The sequence below is a fragment of the Xenopus tropicalis genome, chromosome 1 (genome assembly GCF_000004195.4).
Source record: "Xenopus tropicalis strain Nigerian chromosome 1, UCB_Xtro_10.0, whole genome shotgun sequence".
NCBI lineage: Eukaryota > Metazoa > Chordata > Amphibia > Anura > Pipidae > Xenopus > Xenopus tropicalis.
Genome location: NC_030677.2, coordinates 89,714,353 through 89,733,482, shown reverse-complemented (window position 1 = coordinate 89,733,482; position 19,130 = coordinate 89,714,353). Strand labels below are relative to the sequence as shown.

Here is a 19,130-nt window from a genome sequence, read left to right as displayed (position 1 = left end):
ATCAATCAGCAGTTGTTTACAGACCTCCTTCTTTAATCCTTGCCTGCGTTTCTCTCTGACTTTGAACCTTGGCTCTCTTTTTTTCTATGATCTGACAATTATTTTAGGCAATTTCAATTGCCATATAGATGGCCCCTCTCAGGTCCTCTGGATTTCTCCATCGAACCTCCTCCTTTGATCTCCGGCAAAGGACTAATACAGCTACCGATAAGGATGGCCATTTCCTAGATCTGGTCTTTTCCAAAAATCTAGATCTATCTGCATTTAACAGTGAGCCTTTTCCTCTTTCAGATCATCATCTTATCTCCTTTTCTATCTCGCACGTGTCTCCTTCTCCTTCTACTAACTCTCTTCTAACCTCTCCTCTTTCTGTGCTTCCTCTGATCCTGAGTTACTGGTAAATACCTACAACTCTATTTTATCATCCGCAATTAACACCCATGCCCCCCTGCAGCCGCAGCGTAGTCGTGCCCACAATCACCGTCACTGGCATAACCCTCAGACGTGATTTCTGCACTCCTGTGCATGATCCGCTGAGCGCATTTGGAGAAAATCTCGCGTGAAAGTGGGTTTCCTCCACTATAAATTTTTTATGGTATGCCTCAATACTGCCCTATCCCAGGCCAAGCAAGTATACTATAACACACTTATAAGTAATAATAATTCAAACCCGCGGCGCTTATTCTCCATATTTAACTTGCTACTTCATCCTTCACCTAATGAATCAGTCATATCTGAACACACGCCCCAGGACTCCCCAATCTCCTCTCTCCGTAATTCAGCTCCTTCAATCTCGTAACACAGTCTGAGGTTTCTCAGCTTCTCCGATCCTCTCCGCCTACTACCTGCTTACTGGATCCTATGCCCTCATCGCTACTAAAACAGTGTGCCACTGCCCTTACTCCAGCTCTTACCCACATATTCAATTCCTCTCTGGCTTCTGGTACTTTTCCCTCTTTCTTCAAACAAGCATGTGTCAAACCCATTCTTAAAAAGGCTACGCTGGACCCGTCCTGCCTTTCTAACTACCGTCGCGTCTCTCTCCTGCCCCTAGCCCCTAAACTCCTGGAACGTCTTGTCTTTTCTCGTGTCACTAACTTCCTCTGCACCCATAATCTGCTGGACCCTATGCAGTCTGGTTTTTCGGCCAGCGCACTCCACTGAGACGACCTTATGTAGAGTGGCAAATGATCTCCAGACTGCCAAGCACAAAGGACGCTACTCGGTCCTCATTCTCCTAGACCTTTCCTCTGATTTTGATACTGTTGACCATTCTGTCCTTATGCAAATTCTCTATTCTTTGGTTCTCTTCCTATCTCTCTAACCGCTCCTTCTCTGTTGCTCTTGCTAACAAATCCTCTACCCCAGTTCCGCTTAGTGTGGGAGTGCTTGGTCCTTTGCTGTTCTCCCTGTACACTCTCTCTTTAGGAGACCTTATTTCTTCTTTTGGTCTTAAATATCACTTATATGCAGATGACATCCAGATATATTTAGACACCCCTGCACTAACCACTGATGTTCAAACCCAAATTAGTAACTGCCTCCTGGCTATCTCCTCCTGGATGAACCGACGCCACCTCAAACTTAACCATGCTAAAACAGAGCTCATGGTCTTCCCGCCCAAACCTGGCCCTCCTCCTCCTTTCACCATTACTATTGATGGCACGACCATTAACCCTGTTAATTCTGCACGCTGCTTTGGGGTTATCTTTGACCAGCCACTCTCCTTCTCTAACCATATTAATAACGCTGCCAAAATCTGCCGTTTTTTCCTCCGCAATATTGATAAGATACGCCCCTTTCTTTCACAAGTAACAGCTAAAACACTAATACGTGCCCTTATCCTTTCCCGCTTAGATTACTGCAATCTCCTTCTAACCGGCCTTCCAGACTCCCACCTCTCTCTCCCCTGCAATCAATTTTAAACTCTGCTGCCTGGATACTCCTGCTCTCTCCGAAGAGGGAACCTACTCAGCCTCACTTAAAGGGGATATATAGCATACATTTTTACAATGCACTAAACCATGTAAAAAAGTGTAAAATAGAAGGAAGTGCTTTTATTTTAATACCTTTGGGTTCAAATATGTCCATAACTGCTTGAAAACTGTGCTCTGCCCAGACCTTACACCAGCTTCCGGTTTAGACTGTTTAGATGTCCGGTTTAGATGTCCGGTTTAGATATCTATGACACCCTCTAACCTACTTAAAGTGAAATGAATATTCATAGAGTGGGCGGAGCTTAGCGAGCTCACAGACAGTCTGTTCCTGCTCTACTTGCTATAAAATGTCTCCTTTAAGCTCCCTTGCATGGCTACCTGTTAAGCAAAGGATAGCTTACAAAATCATTCTGCTAACATTCAAAACCCTTCACTCCTTTGCTCCTCACTACATTTCTTCACTGGTCTCCCTGCATGTTCCTGGTCCTCTCCTCCGCTCCTCTCAGAGCCTCCGTCTTTTTACACCATCCACACCCACTGCGTTCTCTTACCTTTCTATCTTGCTGCTCAATACCTCTGGAACTCTATCCCTGAATCCCTCTGTAGGGAACACTCACCCACTCTTTAAGAAAAAGCTCAGCTGTTACATTCTGGAGCACTAAAACATTATTTTGCCACTTAAGGGCAAATGCCCATACCTGGTGCACTCTTACCTTCCAGTTTGTGCCTGTATGTTACCCAACCAATTAGATAGTAAGCTCTATGGGGCAGGGACCTCCTTCCTTACTGTGTCTCATACCTCATGACACTTATTCCCTGTGCATTTTTATATATATATATATATATATATATATATATATATTTATTTATTATATCACTTGTCCTCCCTGTGTGTAATTTTGTATTTTGTAAGATTGTACAGCGCTGCGTACCCTTGTGGCGATTTATAAATAAAGTTATACATACATACATACATACGTATGTACAATTATACCTACCTATGCTATACCTAGATTGCACCCATGTTACATTAAATCCCCCCTAGACAAGAAGCATATTTTCCGCAATAGAAAAAGTTACCATTCTCTAAATATACAAGTCGTCTGTGATGCTAACATAAACATCAGGAGTACTGTGTTGGGATTTCCAGGCTCCTCACACGATGCTTACATTCTGAAGCAGTCAGACGTTATGATGATTTTCAAAGTGGACAAATGCCTCATGGGTGGCTTTTAAGTAAATATTTGTGTCATGTCTATCACAAGTTTACTACATTTGCTTTCTATCTCCCACTGTCAAACCAGGGCCTGGCTGCTATAAGCATGGTTTGCAATTGCAAGCGGGCCCTCTTTTCACAGTGGGAGACTGGACGCAGCTTATTTGATTTCAGCATATTATTCCATCTCATTTTATTTCAGGAGATGCTGGCTACCCTTGTTATAGGTGGCTAATGACCCCGATGCCCAGGCCACGTACAAGGGCTGAATGTGCTTTTAATGAAGCACATGTCAGAGCGCGGTCTGTTATTTTTTTTTTAACAGAAATTCTTTTTATTGGTTTTATCAATATATAGAAGTGGGATACAAAAAGGAAAAGGGGGGGGGGGGGGGGATACAGCCATAGTTGAGTTTTCCATTTTATTATACAAAACATGTCAGATTATTCACTTATATAGTTCAAGGTAAATCAGTTAGGTGAGCGTCCAGCCAGCCTCCCCAGATTCTATCAAATTTATTCGGTTGGCCTCTGGCTTCATATGTAAGCTTAATTAACGGAAGCGTTTTATTGACCAAATCTACCCATACAGTCTTCCGGGGGGGTAGAGGGGCCATCCAATGCATGATTAACACTTTTTTGGCGTAGTATAGTAGTGATCTTACCAAAATTCTTGCATAGTTAGTTGGAACAAGGGCATCCACTAGATCTAATAGGCATATTTCTGGTTGCAATAGGGGGGGGGGGGGCAATGTGTCTATCATATATCTGGTAATTTTCACCCAATACCTGCTGATGATAGGACATGCCCATATCATAAGCCAGTATGACCCATCCACTCCTCCACACCTTTTACAAATAGGGAGCGCGGTCTGTTATTTAGCGAACTTTTGGGGTTCTAAAAAGCCGCTTCTGATGCCTGGACAAGTCGGGAGGAAGTCTCAAGTCGCACAAATTGTAGTAGCCTCTGCTGTACAGCACAATCTGGCCAACCGTCATGGATTGCCTGTGTTTGTGGCTTAGGACCTCGATGACCCAATTCATCCTGTACATCGTGTCCAAAGTGCAGATGACAGAGGCAATCGAATACGAGGAGAAATCATAAACAATTACTTTGCCTGTAAGTACCTACAATCTTTAATACCATAAAAAAGAAACACAAAACATCTCAAACAATACTGTTTTTATTTCCAGTGAAAATAGTTGCACACTTCAAAAAAAATGCTCATTTAGTTTATTTCTCTCAGCAGTAGTGAGTGGCAATATGCAACATTTCTGCATTGCCAGGAACTAGGATTGACTAACTGCTTATTGTTGATAATAATTAAGTAATTAAAGGTGCAACAGCTAAATTGAAAATAGTTGTACAGGTATAGGACCCATTATCCAGAATGCTCAGGACCAATGGTATTCCGCATAAGGGGTCTTTCTGTAATTTGGATCTTCATACCTTAAGTCTACTAAAAAATCAATAAAACATTAATTAAACCCAATAGGATTATTTTGCATCCAGTAAGGATTATTTATATCTTAGTTGGGATAAAATACAAAGCACTGTTTTATTTTTACAGAGAAAAAGCAAATCAATTTAAAAAATCTGAATTATTTGATTAAAATGGAGTCTATGGGAGACGACCTTTCCGTAATTCGGAGCTTTCTGGATATCGGGTTTCCAGATAAGGGATCCCATACCTGTATATGAAAACAGAACTGGATCTTATCCACTAAGGCTCATGTCCCTTGGAGCAGGTGGGACCCTCCACAACTAATAGCAAAAAGAGAAATGTTTATTTACATAGCATTAGAATCACATAGAACTAATGTGTATTAACATTATTGCTTAATACCAAATATTCCCATGAAAAATAGAAAAATAAAATATTTATTGAAAAATAACTCTTTGCTTGCAAATTTAGTGGGGAACTCTATAATTAAACACTTTAAACAAATCTGTCCCTCAGCATATCAACAAAACATAGCCAATTATTTGGCAAAGTTGGCGAGTTGTAACTGAAGAAGTGCTTGCTGAACTATCTGCACTATCTTTCCTACAAGAGCGTGTTGGCAATACTCGGCGGCTATCTATAACACAAGTTTTTGTTAAAGTCCTGTTGATAATTACTCATGTTCTCTAAAATGGCATTTTGTTTTTCCAACAAGGAAATATGTTTTTCCTGAGCCTTTAAGTGTTGCTCGTGCAAGTTTAACAGAGCTGCCTCGTATGAGGCTTGTCGTACCTGACTGTTGTTGTAAGATGTTGTGGCGATACACAGATCAAGATGAACAACATGCATTTTTTTCATGAGAGACTTGTGATAATGAATTAGAGACTTATGGAAACAATTTTTTTCAGGTTCAATTATTTTTGTGTAACAGTAGTATTTGTGGATTTGCCCTTATGTTTAACAAGTTGTTGTTGTGCCCATTCTGAGGGGTTATTATTATTATTAACATTTATTTATAAAGTGCCAACATATCCCACAGCGCTGTACAATAAGTGGGTTTCATACATTGGACATACAGAGTAACATACAAGGCAAGCAATAACCAATACAAGAGGTGAAGAGAGCCCTACCCAAAAGAGCTTACAATCTACAAGGACAAAGGGTTGAGACAAAAGGTGTGGGAATGGGCATGACCAGACTTGTGAGAGGTGTGGCACAAGGTATTGCTTTTAGCAGCATTCTGAGGTTATGTTAAACTAGATTAGGGTAAGCTTCTCTAAATCAAGATCTCTTGAAGGCAGAGGGATTGGGAGAAAGTCTGACAGTTTGTGGGAGCGAATTCCAGAGAAGGGGAGTAGCCCTTGCAAAGTCTTGAATATGGGTGTGTGAGGAGGGAATGAGGGAGGAGTTGAGGAGCATGTCAGTAGATGAATGTAACAAGCGAGTTGGATGGTACCTAGAGATAAGTAGGGTGGGGCAGAGTTATGAAGATATTATAAGAGAGTGAATAAGAATTTTGGCAGCATCTTAGGTGATAAATGTTCGCATTTTGGAAATATTTCTTAGGTGAAAGTGACATGATTTAATAAGTGACTGGATATGAGGAGTGAAGGACAGGGCGGAATCCAGGGATAACCCCAAGGCCTGGGAAGATGGGGTGATGGTAGAATTGTTAACCTTTATAGTTACCTCTGGAAAAATGTGGGCATCCAAGTGGAGATAGTGGACAGGCAGGAAAAGACACGAGTTAGAAGTTCTGGGTTGAGATTAGGAGAGGAAAGATAGAGTATCATCAGCATAGAGGTGGTACTGAAAGCCAAAAGAATTGATTAATTTGCCAAGTGAGGAGGTATAGAGAGAAAATAGTAGGGGGCCCAGGACAGAGCCTTGAGGAACTGCGACAGAAAGAGGCAAGGGAGGAGACAATGCAGGATCGATCTGAGAGATAAGATGAAAACCAGGATAAGGCAGTGTCACGAAGGCCAAGAGAGCAGAGAGACTGGAGGAGAAGAGGGGGATCCACAGTGTCAAAAGCAGCAGAGAGATCAAGAAGTATTAGTAGCGAGTAGTGTTTTTTGGCTTTAGCCGTTAGTTGGGTTAGAGAAGTTTCCGTGGTGTGTTGTTATCTAAAACCAGATTGTAGAGGATCTAGGAGGTAATTGTCAGAGAGTAGTTTGGAGATGAATGGGAGCAGAGAGATAGGTTGGAGGTTACTAGGATTGGAGGGATCAAGGGAGGGTTTTTTCAGAATAGGGGTTACAAGTGCATGTTTCAGTTGGGAGGGAAAGATTCCAGTAGAGAGCGAGAGATTGAATAGATGAGTTAACGCTTTGATAAGACAGGGGTTGGCATTGCGTAGAAGGTTGGTAGGAATGGGATCAAGGGGGCAGGTAGTAAGGTGAGAGGAAGCCAAAGGTTTTGAGACTTCCTCTTCAGTCACTGGGGAGAAGGAGCCAAGAAGAGACTGGGTAGTGTTTAGGGAGGGAGGTGAATGGTTATGGGGATTAAATTGTGCAATGTCACTTTGGATGGTGTCAATTTTATTTTTAAAGTGCTCTGCAATAACTTGAGCAGTGACTGAAGCACACGAAGGGGGTGGAGAAGGGAACAGCAGAGAGTTAAAGGTAGAGAAGAGCTGTGCAGGTTTTTTTAGAGAGGGAGTTAATAAGTGCAGTGAAGTAGGTTTGTTTAGCTTGGCGGATGGTGGTATTATAGGAGAGCAGAGCAGATTTGTAGCTGCAGAAATCTGATTCTGACCTTGATTTGCACCAGCGGCGCTCAAGTGTACGCATCTTTGGAGGAATTTGGTATGAGCTGTGTGCCAGGGTTGGAGTTGTTTTGGCCTCATGCGTTTTGTCTTGGCAGGAGCAAGCTCATTAAGGGCAGTGGCGAGTGTGTTGTAGTAGACAGAGGTAGCCTGATTAGGACAAGAGACAGGATGTTAGAATGAAGAGAGTCAAAGGAAGAAGAGAGATCTGACGTGTTTAGTAATTGCAGGTCTCGGTATGTGCATGTTTGGGGGACAGCAGAGGGTGTAGAGGGAGTTAGTGAGAGCTGAAATGTGAGCAGATTGTGATCAGAGAGGGGGAAAGGGGAGTTAGTGAAGTTTGAGATAGAACAACCTTTTGTAAATATAAGATCCAGGGAGTTTCCTTTGGAGTGAGATGGGGAGTCAGAGCACAGAGATAGCCCAAAGGAGGATGTTAGTGAGAGGAGTTTAGACACAGCAGGGGCATTAGGATTGTTAACAGGTATGTTAAAGTCACCTAGTACACAGGATGGCAAATCAGAGGAAAGTAAGTAAGAAAGTCAGGCATTGTTATGTCATTGCCATCATCAGAAAATACAGCATAATCACTTAATTTTTCAGGACACTGTCTTGCATTATCATCAGCAATAAACCTTCTCTTTTCCATTTCAGGAGATTGTGCAAGGAGTGCAAGGGCAAAAAAAAGTTTGAAAGATTGACTGCACAAAAGTACAAGATGAACTGACTGCACCTAACCCAACAAGACACACTTGTCTTACATTACACCTATCTTATTACCAATACACCGCACTTCTGTAATTTAAACACCTGCATTATACACGGACATGATTCACTCTCATGCCATTGCACAAGCCTCACACAAATCACATGTCCTCCAAACTTAGTAAACAATATTACCTGGTTTGTCTGCTTTGCTTCTGACAGGTAGTAAGGATGAATCTGTTTTACGAAACAGATTGTATTCCATTAATAATGAGCTTCTCTGCAAGAGAAAATACACTTGTATTAATGTCATTAGACCTACCTTTGCTGACATTTCTGTCCGAATCAAATACACCAGCGACACCGGTCACGCAGGCTCCATGGATAAAATGCAAGAGTAATTCCTCATACGCACAGAAAAAAACCTTTTTGGAAGGATCTTCTCCAGTTCCAGACCTAAATAAAATATATGAATGCTTTTATTGTGTTGGCTACAATAAGCAATCTCATAAAAACGCAGTCACTTTTTGTTACTCATTGTTGCCCAAATCAATGCCTTGGGTAACAATACTAAGGCATGCTCTGACACTAACCCTGCTAAAATGCTGCAAGTTGCTACTTGGGCAACATCACTCACCGTTTCTGTATTAAACAATGCTTCCAGAAGGATCCTCCTTCATAAAGAAGAGTACAGGGCATTAACAGTTTTGGCAAATATTATGTTAATGACCCCCCTATTTACTGTCTTAAGTTGTTGTTGTACTCAACAGCCTTTGGTACATAAGTAGCGCAGATAATGATAGGGGTGTGTATGCACGTACATCTTGGTATCTTTTTGCAATGCTGCACATTTCTTAGACAGACACCAACACTGTTGACAAGGTCACCTGTGTCCTTCCAGTACTTATTTTTCACAGCAGTAGCAGTTTTAGCGGCACTAATAAATGTTTCTTGCTTTGTTTGGGTGAGGAGGGTGTGTCAAGTTCCTCACTTTCCACTTCACTTGCTTCCTCTGGATGATAATCTTTATCTGTAACTTCAATATCAGAGAATTGTGGGCTGCTAATGTAACCAGGCCTCTCTTCCTCACTGTCAAATGTGAAGTTGCAGAAGTTCGAATATTTGCCCGTTTTTTTTGTTTTCTTTTGAGTTTCTGTTGTGTCATATTAACTAAGACCAGAACTCTTACTGCTGTCATTAAAGGAAATAGGTATTTGAAGTGTCCCTTCACGTGCATCTTTGGTGTTTTGGCTTAATTCTCTGATATAGAAGTTGCTTTGTTCCTTTCTGCTTGCAATTGTGAGTTTTGTGGATTGTGGCCTCTGCTGCTGTGAGCCTCATGCCTCCACAGGGTCGGACTGGAAAAATCCCGGTGGGCCCTGGCTCTAGTGGGCCCCGGCGGCCCAGACCTGACTCTTGCAGCGCTCCCTCTTGCTGACCGCTCCTCCCCTGACACATTAAATTTATGTGCTCGGGGTAGGATGTCAGGTAGGGGGCCCTGTGAGGGGGGTTAGCGGGGGGGTTGGGGACACCTGCAGGGGCCTGGTGGGCCCTTCACCCCCCAGTCTGACCCTGTGCCTCAATCTCCTCTCAGCTCTATCATGCCCCTGCCTACCTTGATGATCTTTAATTTTTTCAGCTTTTTATTACCACCACTGCTGTCTTCAATATCACTGTTATTCCTCCTCTCCATCGTTTGCCTTGCAAAGGGGTTTTTTTTAAGCTCCCCAGGCGGTGATTGAGCAGCTGCACTTTCCGCGTCCTCCATCTCGCGACTCACAGTGGAACTGCCCAAAATGACGGAAGTCATGTGGTATGTGACGCGTAACGGTTACGTGCGTAATTCTGTGCACTAATATCGCGTGCTATGAAATAATGCATAAATATATTGCATGCTTTAAAATATTGCTTCAAAATCTGTCATCGCCAGATAAATAACAACAATAAAATTGCTTCTTAATTCAAACAAGTGTCCTTTTAGTGAATCGATTGTTAATTATCAAAATATAGGAAGTGAAAATATTTTTAACGCATGCTATAAATAACACTTGTTTTTGCACCCTTTATTGAATCGGCCCCTTAGTCTGTGATGAAAAGTTGCTAAATAATTTCAAGTTTTCCAATTTCAGTTTTCTAAATTTATCAATTGAAAATCTTCATATGAAATTCATATGAAAAAAATGCAAACCTGGCAAGCTACTGTTGAAATCAGTTGGGGTTTTTTGTACACAGTAACATTTTAAAAATTGAATGGAATGCAGTTTTTTTCTGATTAATACATTGGAGTTTTTTCATGGTAGCAGTTGATAAAAAAAAACATGATTGCGAAACCGCCCCCCCCCAAAAAAATAATTTGTGAACTACTTTGTGATCCCCCACATCTCTCTTCTTTGCTAAAATAAGCATATATCTAGCAATACTTTATTTCCATTATGGATGGATTTTTATTGAGTTTTGGGGAAGTTTTGGAAAGCCTCCCTAAACCTGGCTGATTAAAAACAAGAAAAATTCTAGTCATCTGACCTCGTGCACAGGCATTACCTCTGATGTCTGCATATTTCAATATAGCTTTTTTTCCCTTAAGTATAAGTCCCAGTAGAGCCACCAGAGGATTGGAAAGTTAGAGGTATACGGTATAAGTGAGAAAAAAAGATGGAGCCACATATGGATTGGTTAAGCTAGAGGGTGAAGAATAACCCTTTTCTCCAGCTTATCCAGGCTCTTTGCATCTATCCTGGGATTAATACTTTGAGAGGAATAACTGTATATGAAGCTGTACACATGAGAGAAGTTGGTAGGGCTGTAGACAAAGAAGACATTGGAAATTAATATGAATAGTGTAGTAGAGCTTAATAAAAGGGGGGAAAGCAGAGCTTAAAACAAAAACACACAAAAAAGAAAAAATAAAATACAATGGGACAGAGGTTAAAAAGAGCAATGGTAAGTAAGGCAGAGGAAAGGGTTAAACAGAAAAAGGAGTTGTGAGGATAACAAAATGAAGGCACAAAAAAAACAAAAACAAATGCAGAGAACATAAAAGAATTGTGGGTGTAGGGAGAGCAGATTAAACCAGCTGTCATATAAAATCCCCTGTGTTAGTCAGAAAAGCAACTGCAAACTTTTAAAAACATTCTAAATATGGTAATTTCCTGTTACAGTTTGATTTATGCTGTGCTGTTCGTTTATAGGAAATATGGAAGGGGCAAGATGAAAATGTCCTGGCAGGAAAGGAGTTAATTAGCCCCCAAACACAAAATCACCGACTGCCCATGACTTCTATACTCCCACTATGTTATCAAAGATTAAACATGCTGTTGAAGTTCAGCAATGGATTATTAAATAAAATCTTTCACTAAAACATTTCCAAGGTTCTATATAGTCAGTGACCCACTTAATGCCTCACACAATCAGAATTCTTTCTAAATATTTTTGTTTAAACATTTAAATAATTTTTGTTAATTCATAGGCGGAGGGTGACTTTTTTGTTTGGGGAGCCTAAAGATGGGCCATACAGAGACTGACCTAAAGCTAATGTGAGACTTAGTGGATTCGCTGCTGGTGTAAAAAATTAACCTCCCAACTACCTCTTGCCATTCCCACCGTCTTCCAAGGATTGTGTACAAAAGTGCGGGGGGGGGGAGTGCTTTTTTTTATCCTAAAATGCTTAGGATGTAAAAGTATCCATACATGCACTTCTGTGAGGGGATCTGCAAACATTTGTGTTTGTGATCAGTTAGCTTAAAAGGGGTAGTTTGCCTTTGAATTCACTTTTATTTTTAATGGTTTTTCAGTTATTTAGCTTTTTGTTCAGCAGCTCTCCATTTGGTAATTTAGCAGCTGGTCATCGGTTGCTAGGGTCTTATTTACCCTAGCAACCAGGTGGTGGTTTAAACAAGAGATGGGAATATGAATAGTTAAGGGGCCTTCATGGAAAAATAAGTAATAAAAAATGATGAATAATTTTTGGCCCCCATTTGAAATCTGGAAAGAGACAGAAGAGAAAGGCAAATTATTTAAGAACTATAAAAAAAATTAATTAGGACCAAAGTTGCTAGGAATAGCCCATTTTATAACATACTAAAAGTTAACTTAAAAGTGAACCTCCCTTTTAGATGTGTTCACGTTAGTTTTATAGCAAGAAATGCAGTGGGTACTGACACCCCAGGCACATTATATACAGTGACGCAGTTTGTATTTACAAAACCAGCACATTATATACAATGAGAAGCAGTCTGTATTTACAAAACCAGCACATTATATGCAGTGAGAAGCAGTGGGTACTGATGCCAGATATTCAGGCCCTGGCACTATAACACTGGCAGGGATACACAACATTGGCCCCACTGTAACTAACTAGAAATGAACCAAACAATGACAAAAATAAAAAAAAAAATAGTAAATGTAAAAAACAACAACAAATATATAAAAGCACAATGAGCCTTTTCAGGGGGAAAGAGTTAACTTACCCTCCATCTGTTAGGGTAGGGGATAGATTATATATTATTATAGATGTCAGGCCAGGCAAAAAACAATTTCATGTCAGCTAGGTATTCAGCCTTTAGAACTGTATAGCACCTGTGGGAGTGGGATGAAAACTGCAGCAAAAGTTGAGAGTTGGTTCTCAGGTAAAGTTTAAAGCCTGCAGATTCTTTTTTTCAGTCTTCATTTCTGCACTGCCTTCAGTTTGTAATAACTCCTGAGCCCTGACTGCATCTGTGCTTTGATTGGTCAATTTTACTGTCTGTCAAAAAAGCTGTGCTCTGATTGGAGAATCCACAAGAAGAAAGATCCAATTAGAGCACAGCAGAATGTGTGCTTTAGAACCCATGGGGTTACTACTGCCTATGACTAAGTACCGGTAGGGTACGAAACGCATAAGGCGGCTTTTTGTAGGGTTTGTATATTTTTTATATGGTTTTTGAATAAAAATTGGGCTAAGCTTTGTAATCTGGGTGTGGAGTCCCCTTGAGAAAAAGTATTGGAGACTGAAGGTGGAAGGTTCGAACAAACAGAGGGAACATAGCTGCAGTGACAGTGGCAGTGCGACTACCAGAAAAAATTAAAAACTTTACTATTAAAGCAGAGCAAAATGTCTGGCTTTGTGAGACGCAAACCTGAGCACATCAGCCAGAGGGAATGGGATGAAAAAATTGCTGTGGAATGGTCCTTCTTCCAACCTGGAGCAGCGAGCCACTGTAAGGTACTTTTAGACTGGTGCCTTTGCAGAAAAGGTGATTGACTATGAGCTGATGAAAATGGTGCCTGTCTTTGCTATTCCTCCTGCAGATTCCTGGGCGTCTTGCTTAGAGTTATTAGAGTTGCTGCTGGAGACCCGCACCCTTACCCTTGGATCTCAATACCTTAAGCCTACTAAAAAATCAATAAAACATTAATTAAACCCAATAGAAATGTTTTGCATCCAATAAGGATTAATTATATCTTAGTTGGGATCAATTACACGGTTCTGTTTAGTTATTACAGATATAAAGGAAATCAGTTTTAAAATTCTGAATTATTTGATTAAAATGGAGTCTATGGGAGATGGGCTTTCCGTAATTCCGAGCTTTCTGGATAATGGGCTTCCGGATAAGGGATCCCATACCTGTAACATAATAATTTAGGCAGAAATATACATATATTGTTTATCCTATTCACTTAAATGCAACTAGCAGGATTGCTTTTCCACCAATATGGATTCATGCAGCTGTAAGATCCAGATAAGAAATCCTTTATCTGTATTAGCTGGGTCAACTGAAACTTTTATTAGATACAATGGAGGCCAGTTTATTATATGAGAAAGCAAACAAGAAAGCAGAAGCTCTTTAAAATGGAATACAAATCCAAAATGATATGTAACTGTAAAAAAAATTAAGCAACAAGGTGTGGGGCTCCTGGTATCAAAGGTTAATAAAAGCAGGGAGAAATGTGAGGTTTTATGCTGTGTAAAGTGAAATTCGCTGAAATAAAAAGCTGTGTAAAATAGATGGAGAAGTTTGCCATCCAAATGCCAGATTTTATGCTATTTCACCTAAATTCTGGCGTAATACGCATAAAAATTTATACAGATTTTACACATGTAATGTGATGCATGGAAATTTTGTTGTTCTTTTGCACAGCATAATAAATCTGCCCCTTAGTATACATATCTAGTCTTATGCATCCCAAAGTGCTCCCAAGCTTACAAAAATGTATATGCTAATAGCAATTGGATCCTACTCATTATCTGTATTAAGCAGTAGCTTTTTCAACATGGAGGGCAGTCTACAGCAGAATCTGGTTACTGTACACAGCTTATTATACTTTTACACAGACCACAGGCGCTAAGGGCTGGCTAAACTACAGATTTACTGGAAATTTTACTAGGAAGGGCTTTATTTGTATGTTTTTATTATTGATGGTGTTTTGTGAAACCTTTTAAATGTGTATCAAAAAAGAAATAAACAAACATTTTTTCAAAGTTACTGAGCACTTCCAGGTGGTTGAATGTTTAAGAGTGATTTTCAATGTTGTATCGATAAATGGTGATCTGCTGCTCCCTCTTAGAACAAGCCCCCCCTTAGGATGGGCCTAAGTGTGCGCAATGGTAATCGTGGAAGCCCATGTAAAATAAAACAAATAGAACGCAATCTAGTGAAGTACGTTAAAATACCAACAGCACCAAACGTGTAAAGTGGCAAATAGTGTAATACAATTTATTAAGACAAAAAAACCCCTGCACAATGCAGGCTACTCACACTGTTCAGAAGTAATGGAGGCAGTAACAATTGCTCAACGAGTTTCACATGCTACACGGCATGCTTCCTCAGGAGCAAGTAACACAATGCAGGACCCACAGGCTATAAATAGGCACCTTAATCAAAAAAAAAATGTTTAATGTGTAAAAGAGGCGGGATGGAAAATAATGTGGGAGTGCACTCCTAATGGGAAAGTAGCAAATGTAATCATGTAAAATAAGCAATAAACATTAGTAAATACTATATTTATAACATTATATTTAATTAAAGCAAATTAATTTGTCAATTCATCGGAATGTGTGCAATTGCTCTAAACCAGTACTCTCCAACTGGCGGCCCTTTTAATCCCTTTTAATCCCCTCAGGCTCAGACTGTAAGTGCCCACATTGTCCATCTGTTCATACCTCAGGCAGACTACAGGAGCAGTGCAAGCATTGTGTCACTGTATGCTGCCATACTCTGCCTGCCCTATGCTGCCTGTGTGTGCCATAATCTGCCTGTGATACCTTGCCTGTATGTGCCATACTATGCCTGCCCTATGCTGCCTTATTGTGCAGTACTCTGCCTGCTCTATGCTGCCTGTTTATGACAAACTCTGACTGCCCTATGCTGCCTGTGTGTGCCATACTTTGCCTGTCCTACCTTGTCTGTATGTGCCATACTCTGCCTGCCCTATGCTGCCTGTGCATGCCATACTCTGCCTGCCCTATGCTACCTGTGTGTGCCATACTCTGCTATATGCTGCCTGTGTGTGGCATACTCTGTCCTACCTTGCCCGAATGTGCCATACTCTGCCTGTGTGTGCTGTACTCTGCCTGCCCTATGCTGCCTGTGTGTGCCATACTCTGCCATCCCTATGCTGCCTGTGTGTGCCATACTCTGCCATCCCTTTGCTGCCTGTGTGTGCCATTCTCTGTCTGCCCTGTGCTGCCTGTGTGTGCGTGCCATATTTTGCCTGCCCTATGCTGCCTGTGTGCGCCATAGTCTGCTTGCCCTATGCTCGCTTTTTTGTGTCATAGTCTGCCTGACCTATGCTGCCTGTGTGTGCCATACTCTGCTCTATGCTGCCTATGTGCCATACTCTGCCTGCCCTATGCTGCCTGTGGGAGGTGAACCAGGTGGTTGTTGTCCATCTGTTCACACCTCAGGCAGACTACAGGAGCATTGCAAGAATTGTGTCACTGTATGCTGCCATACTTTGTCTGCCCTATGCTGCCTGTGTGTGCCATATTTTGCCTGTGTTACCGTGCCTGTATGTGCCATACTGTGCCTGACCTATGCTGCCTGTGTGGGCCATACTATGCCTGCCCTATGCTGCCTGTTTGTGCAATACTCTGCCTGCTCTATGTTGCCTGTTTGTGCCATACTTTACCTGTCCTACCTTGCCTATATGTGCCATACTCTGCCTGCCCTATGCTGCCTGTGCGTGCCATACTTTGCCTGCCCTATGCTGCCTGTGTGTGCCATTATCTGCTATATGCTGCCTGTACGTGCCATACTCTGTCTGTCCTACCTTGCCTGAATGTGCCATACTCTGCTTGTGTGTGCTTTACTCTGCCTGCCCTGTGCTGCCTGTGTGTGCTTGCCATATTTTGCCTGCCCTATGCTGCCTGTGTGTGCCATAGTCTGCCTGCGCTGTGCTGTGCTGCCTGTGTGTGTGTCATATTCTGCCTGACCTATGCTGCCTGTGTGTGCCATACTCTGCTCTATGCTGCCTATGTGCCATACTCTGCCTGCCCTATGCTGCCTGTGGGAGGTGAACCAGGTGGGGGTTTGTTCTAGAAGTTTGTTAGCATTTGGAAATAGTCATCATATGGTTCCTATGGTGTGTATTTATATTATGATGGGGGTTGATATACTATCCACAGGGGAAGAGGAGGCATATGGATTTCAGGGTGTATATTAAGTGTATTTAAGGGTGTAGTATAATTATTTCACATGTGAATGAAGGGTGATATCCCTATAGTGAGCACCAGCCATTTGGGTTTTTGCTGCGTTACCACCCTTAATGTGGGTATGGTCTTTAAAGCTATTGTAATAACATAGGTGTGCTTTGAAGTGGGTGCAATTTAAAAAATTGTGGTCAAAACTGGCTTCAATTATCGGCCCTTCACCATTGTAGGCCAGAAAAATTCTGGCCCTTGGTACCACAGAAATTGGAAAGCACTGCTCTAAACAGTCAAACATAAGTCACAGTACTAGTATCATTGGGACTAACCATTTTTTAATAGGACATTTTGTTTCAGCATGGTAACAGAATCACCTTCTTGTTTTCTGCAGTAGCAGGAAATTTGTAACTATGATGTTGGACTGCAACAAAATGATGGTTAATTTAATAAGATTGAATTATAGGTGGAGCATGTGTGCTTTTGCTTTTTCAACAGACTTTTTATAACTGTTTTATTTTTCTTTTTACACCTCATTGTCTCAGGTAATATAGCATTTCTATGCAATCACTGTGCTGGCACAACTTAATAGCTGCAGATGTTAAGTTGCGGAACATACATGCAGCGGCAAATATCTCTCTCTCTCTCTATATATAATTTTTTTTTAATATAATGTAAAGCCAACAAAGCATGTGTAGCACATGAAGAAACCATAGACATACAGGCCAGACAGACGCTAAATGTGTAAGGTTTCTTTTGTGCATGTTATTTGAGTAAAAAACTTTTGTACTTTTGGCCTGTAAAAAAAAAATGATTTGCACTGCTCTGTTGCACAGTTCTTCATAGATTTTTAATTATTAAGTAGTTATTTCAGTCATTTTAACTGAAAAGAAAAAAAATATTCTATTTTATTGTTTTTCAGAGGGACTTCTGAACAATGCCAGGGATACAAATATCATGGATACTCTACCACTGAATGGTAACCAAGGCAACTGTTTTAATACTGCAAAAAGAGAATACGTAAGTGACTGTGTACAGATCATTGACCATGGATTTAAACAGAAAGAAACTGCCTTAGAGAAAAAGATCTTAAAAGAGCTTACTTCAAATTATATACCATCATATATGAGCAATCACGAACGTTCGTGTGAACAAAGCAGGAATCTGATGAACAATCTGGGAAAAAATATCAGTAAAGAAGAGGAAACTATTGACTCCAGCTCTTTTAATCATGATGAGAATCTAGGCCTAAAATTTAGACATGGGGATTCAGATGTATCTTTTCTACAACCACATGTTTACACAGCTAAGAGATGGATCCCACCAGAAAACAATAAGAGTTTTTATCCATTGCTGAATAAAGAGCACATTGATGAAATGCAGTCACCCAGCAAGGATTTAATCTACGCCAGTATGCCTGTGATTACTGGAACAGCTGCCCCAGAAAGCATTAAATCTAGACCCCAGGCTGATATTTACCTTACTAAACCTGAGACAGAGGATGTTTACTACAAAAGCATGCCAAACCTTGGCTCCAGAAACCAAATATATCAGCTCCACACTTATTATCCATTGCTTCGGGGCAGCAGTGATGGTTTTATAGTTCCACCATTTAAAGACGCAGTTATCTCTGATAGCAATTGCAAAGGACCACCTCACTTGGTTACAAGTCTATAGAAATTATAGGCTGTAAAAGTTGAACTCAAACATGTAGACAGTTTACATTATTGATACAGTATAAGCTGTGGTAATACAGTGTGTGTTCCTAAATCTTTCTGCTGTTCTAATAACTCAGATTTTTTTTTAATAATTTTTTAGTCATGTCTAAATTATAACTAGCTATTGCTCCTTATTCTTCCTAATGCTTGACCCAAAAAAGCTTCACGGAGCAACTTAAGTTAATATGAAATCTAATGGCACATTTAATTAAGTCTCATTTTAGTCTCAAGTCTCATCACTGTTTAACGCTCACACCATTGAAAGACCATCTAAATGTAAATGTTTATTAAGATATTGCTTTTATTGATGCACAAATATCACAGTGGTGCACAAGTATAATATACATTATGTCAAAATTTACATAATTTAATTTAATTAAGTCAAAAAATTAAACACTTAAGAATAAATAAAATGCAAATCCATAATTTGTTTTGTTGTATTAACTCACTATATAAAACAAAACAAAAAAATTGAGTAAAGATAAGTTTTTGTATTGTACAGATGCTAACATTGCCCAAACTCAAGGGCTCATTTACGTCCACAAATGCAGTTGGTAACTTTTCCCCTGCAGTCAGTTGCTCGTAAAACCATTTTCATTAAAGGACATGTAAACCCCCCACAAAAAAATTTAATCAGTGAACTGCTTCTTATCTAATTACCTGCCACTCTGGTTGTTAAATGGTTAATAATTAGGATGCAGCATCCCCTCAATTACCTAGAAT

At 40.5% G+C, this 19,130-nt stretch overlaps 1 protein-coding gene across 4 annotated transcripts in view; it reads left to right on the top strand.

Annotated features, from left to right (window-relative positions):
- The window catches only part of adgrl3 (adhesion G protein-coupled receptor L3), a 1,193,186-nt gene extending 1,174,366 nt beyond the window's left edge, over positions 1-18,820 (top strand). For 2 of the 4 annotated variants that reach the window (XM_031903606.1, XM_031903589.1), the window contains one exon: positions 17,612-18,820. In XM_031903606.1, coding sequence (XP_031759466.1) covers positions 17,612-18,366 — 755 coding nt within the window. In that variant the 3' untranslated portion in view covers positions 18,367-18,820. The remainder of the gene's footprint in view (positions 1-17,611) is intronic. The other 2 variants (XM_031903595.1, XM_031903614.1) reach the window with 1 other exon arrangement.
- The last annotated feature ends 310 nt before the right edge of the window (positions 18,821-19,130 follow it).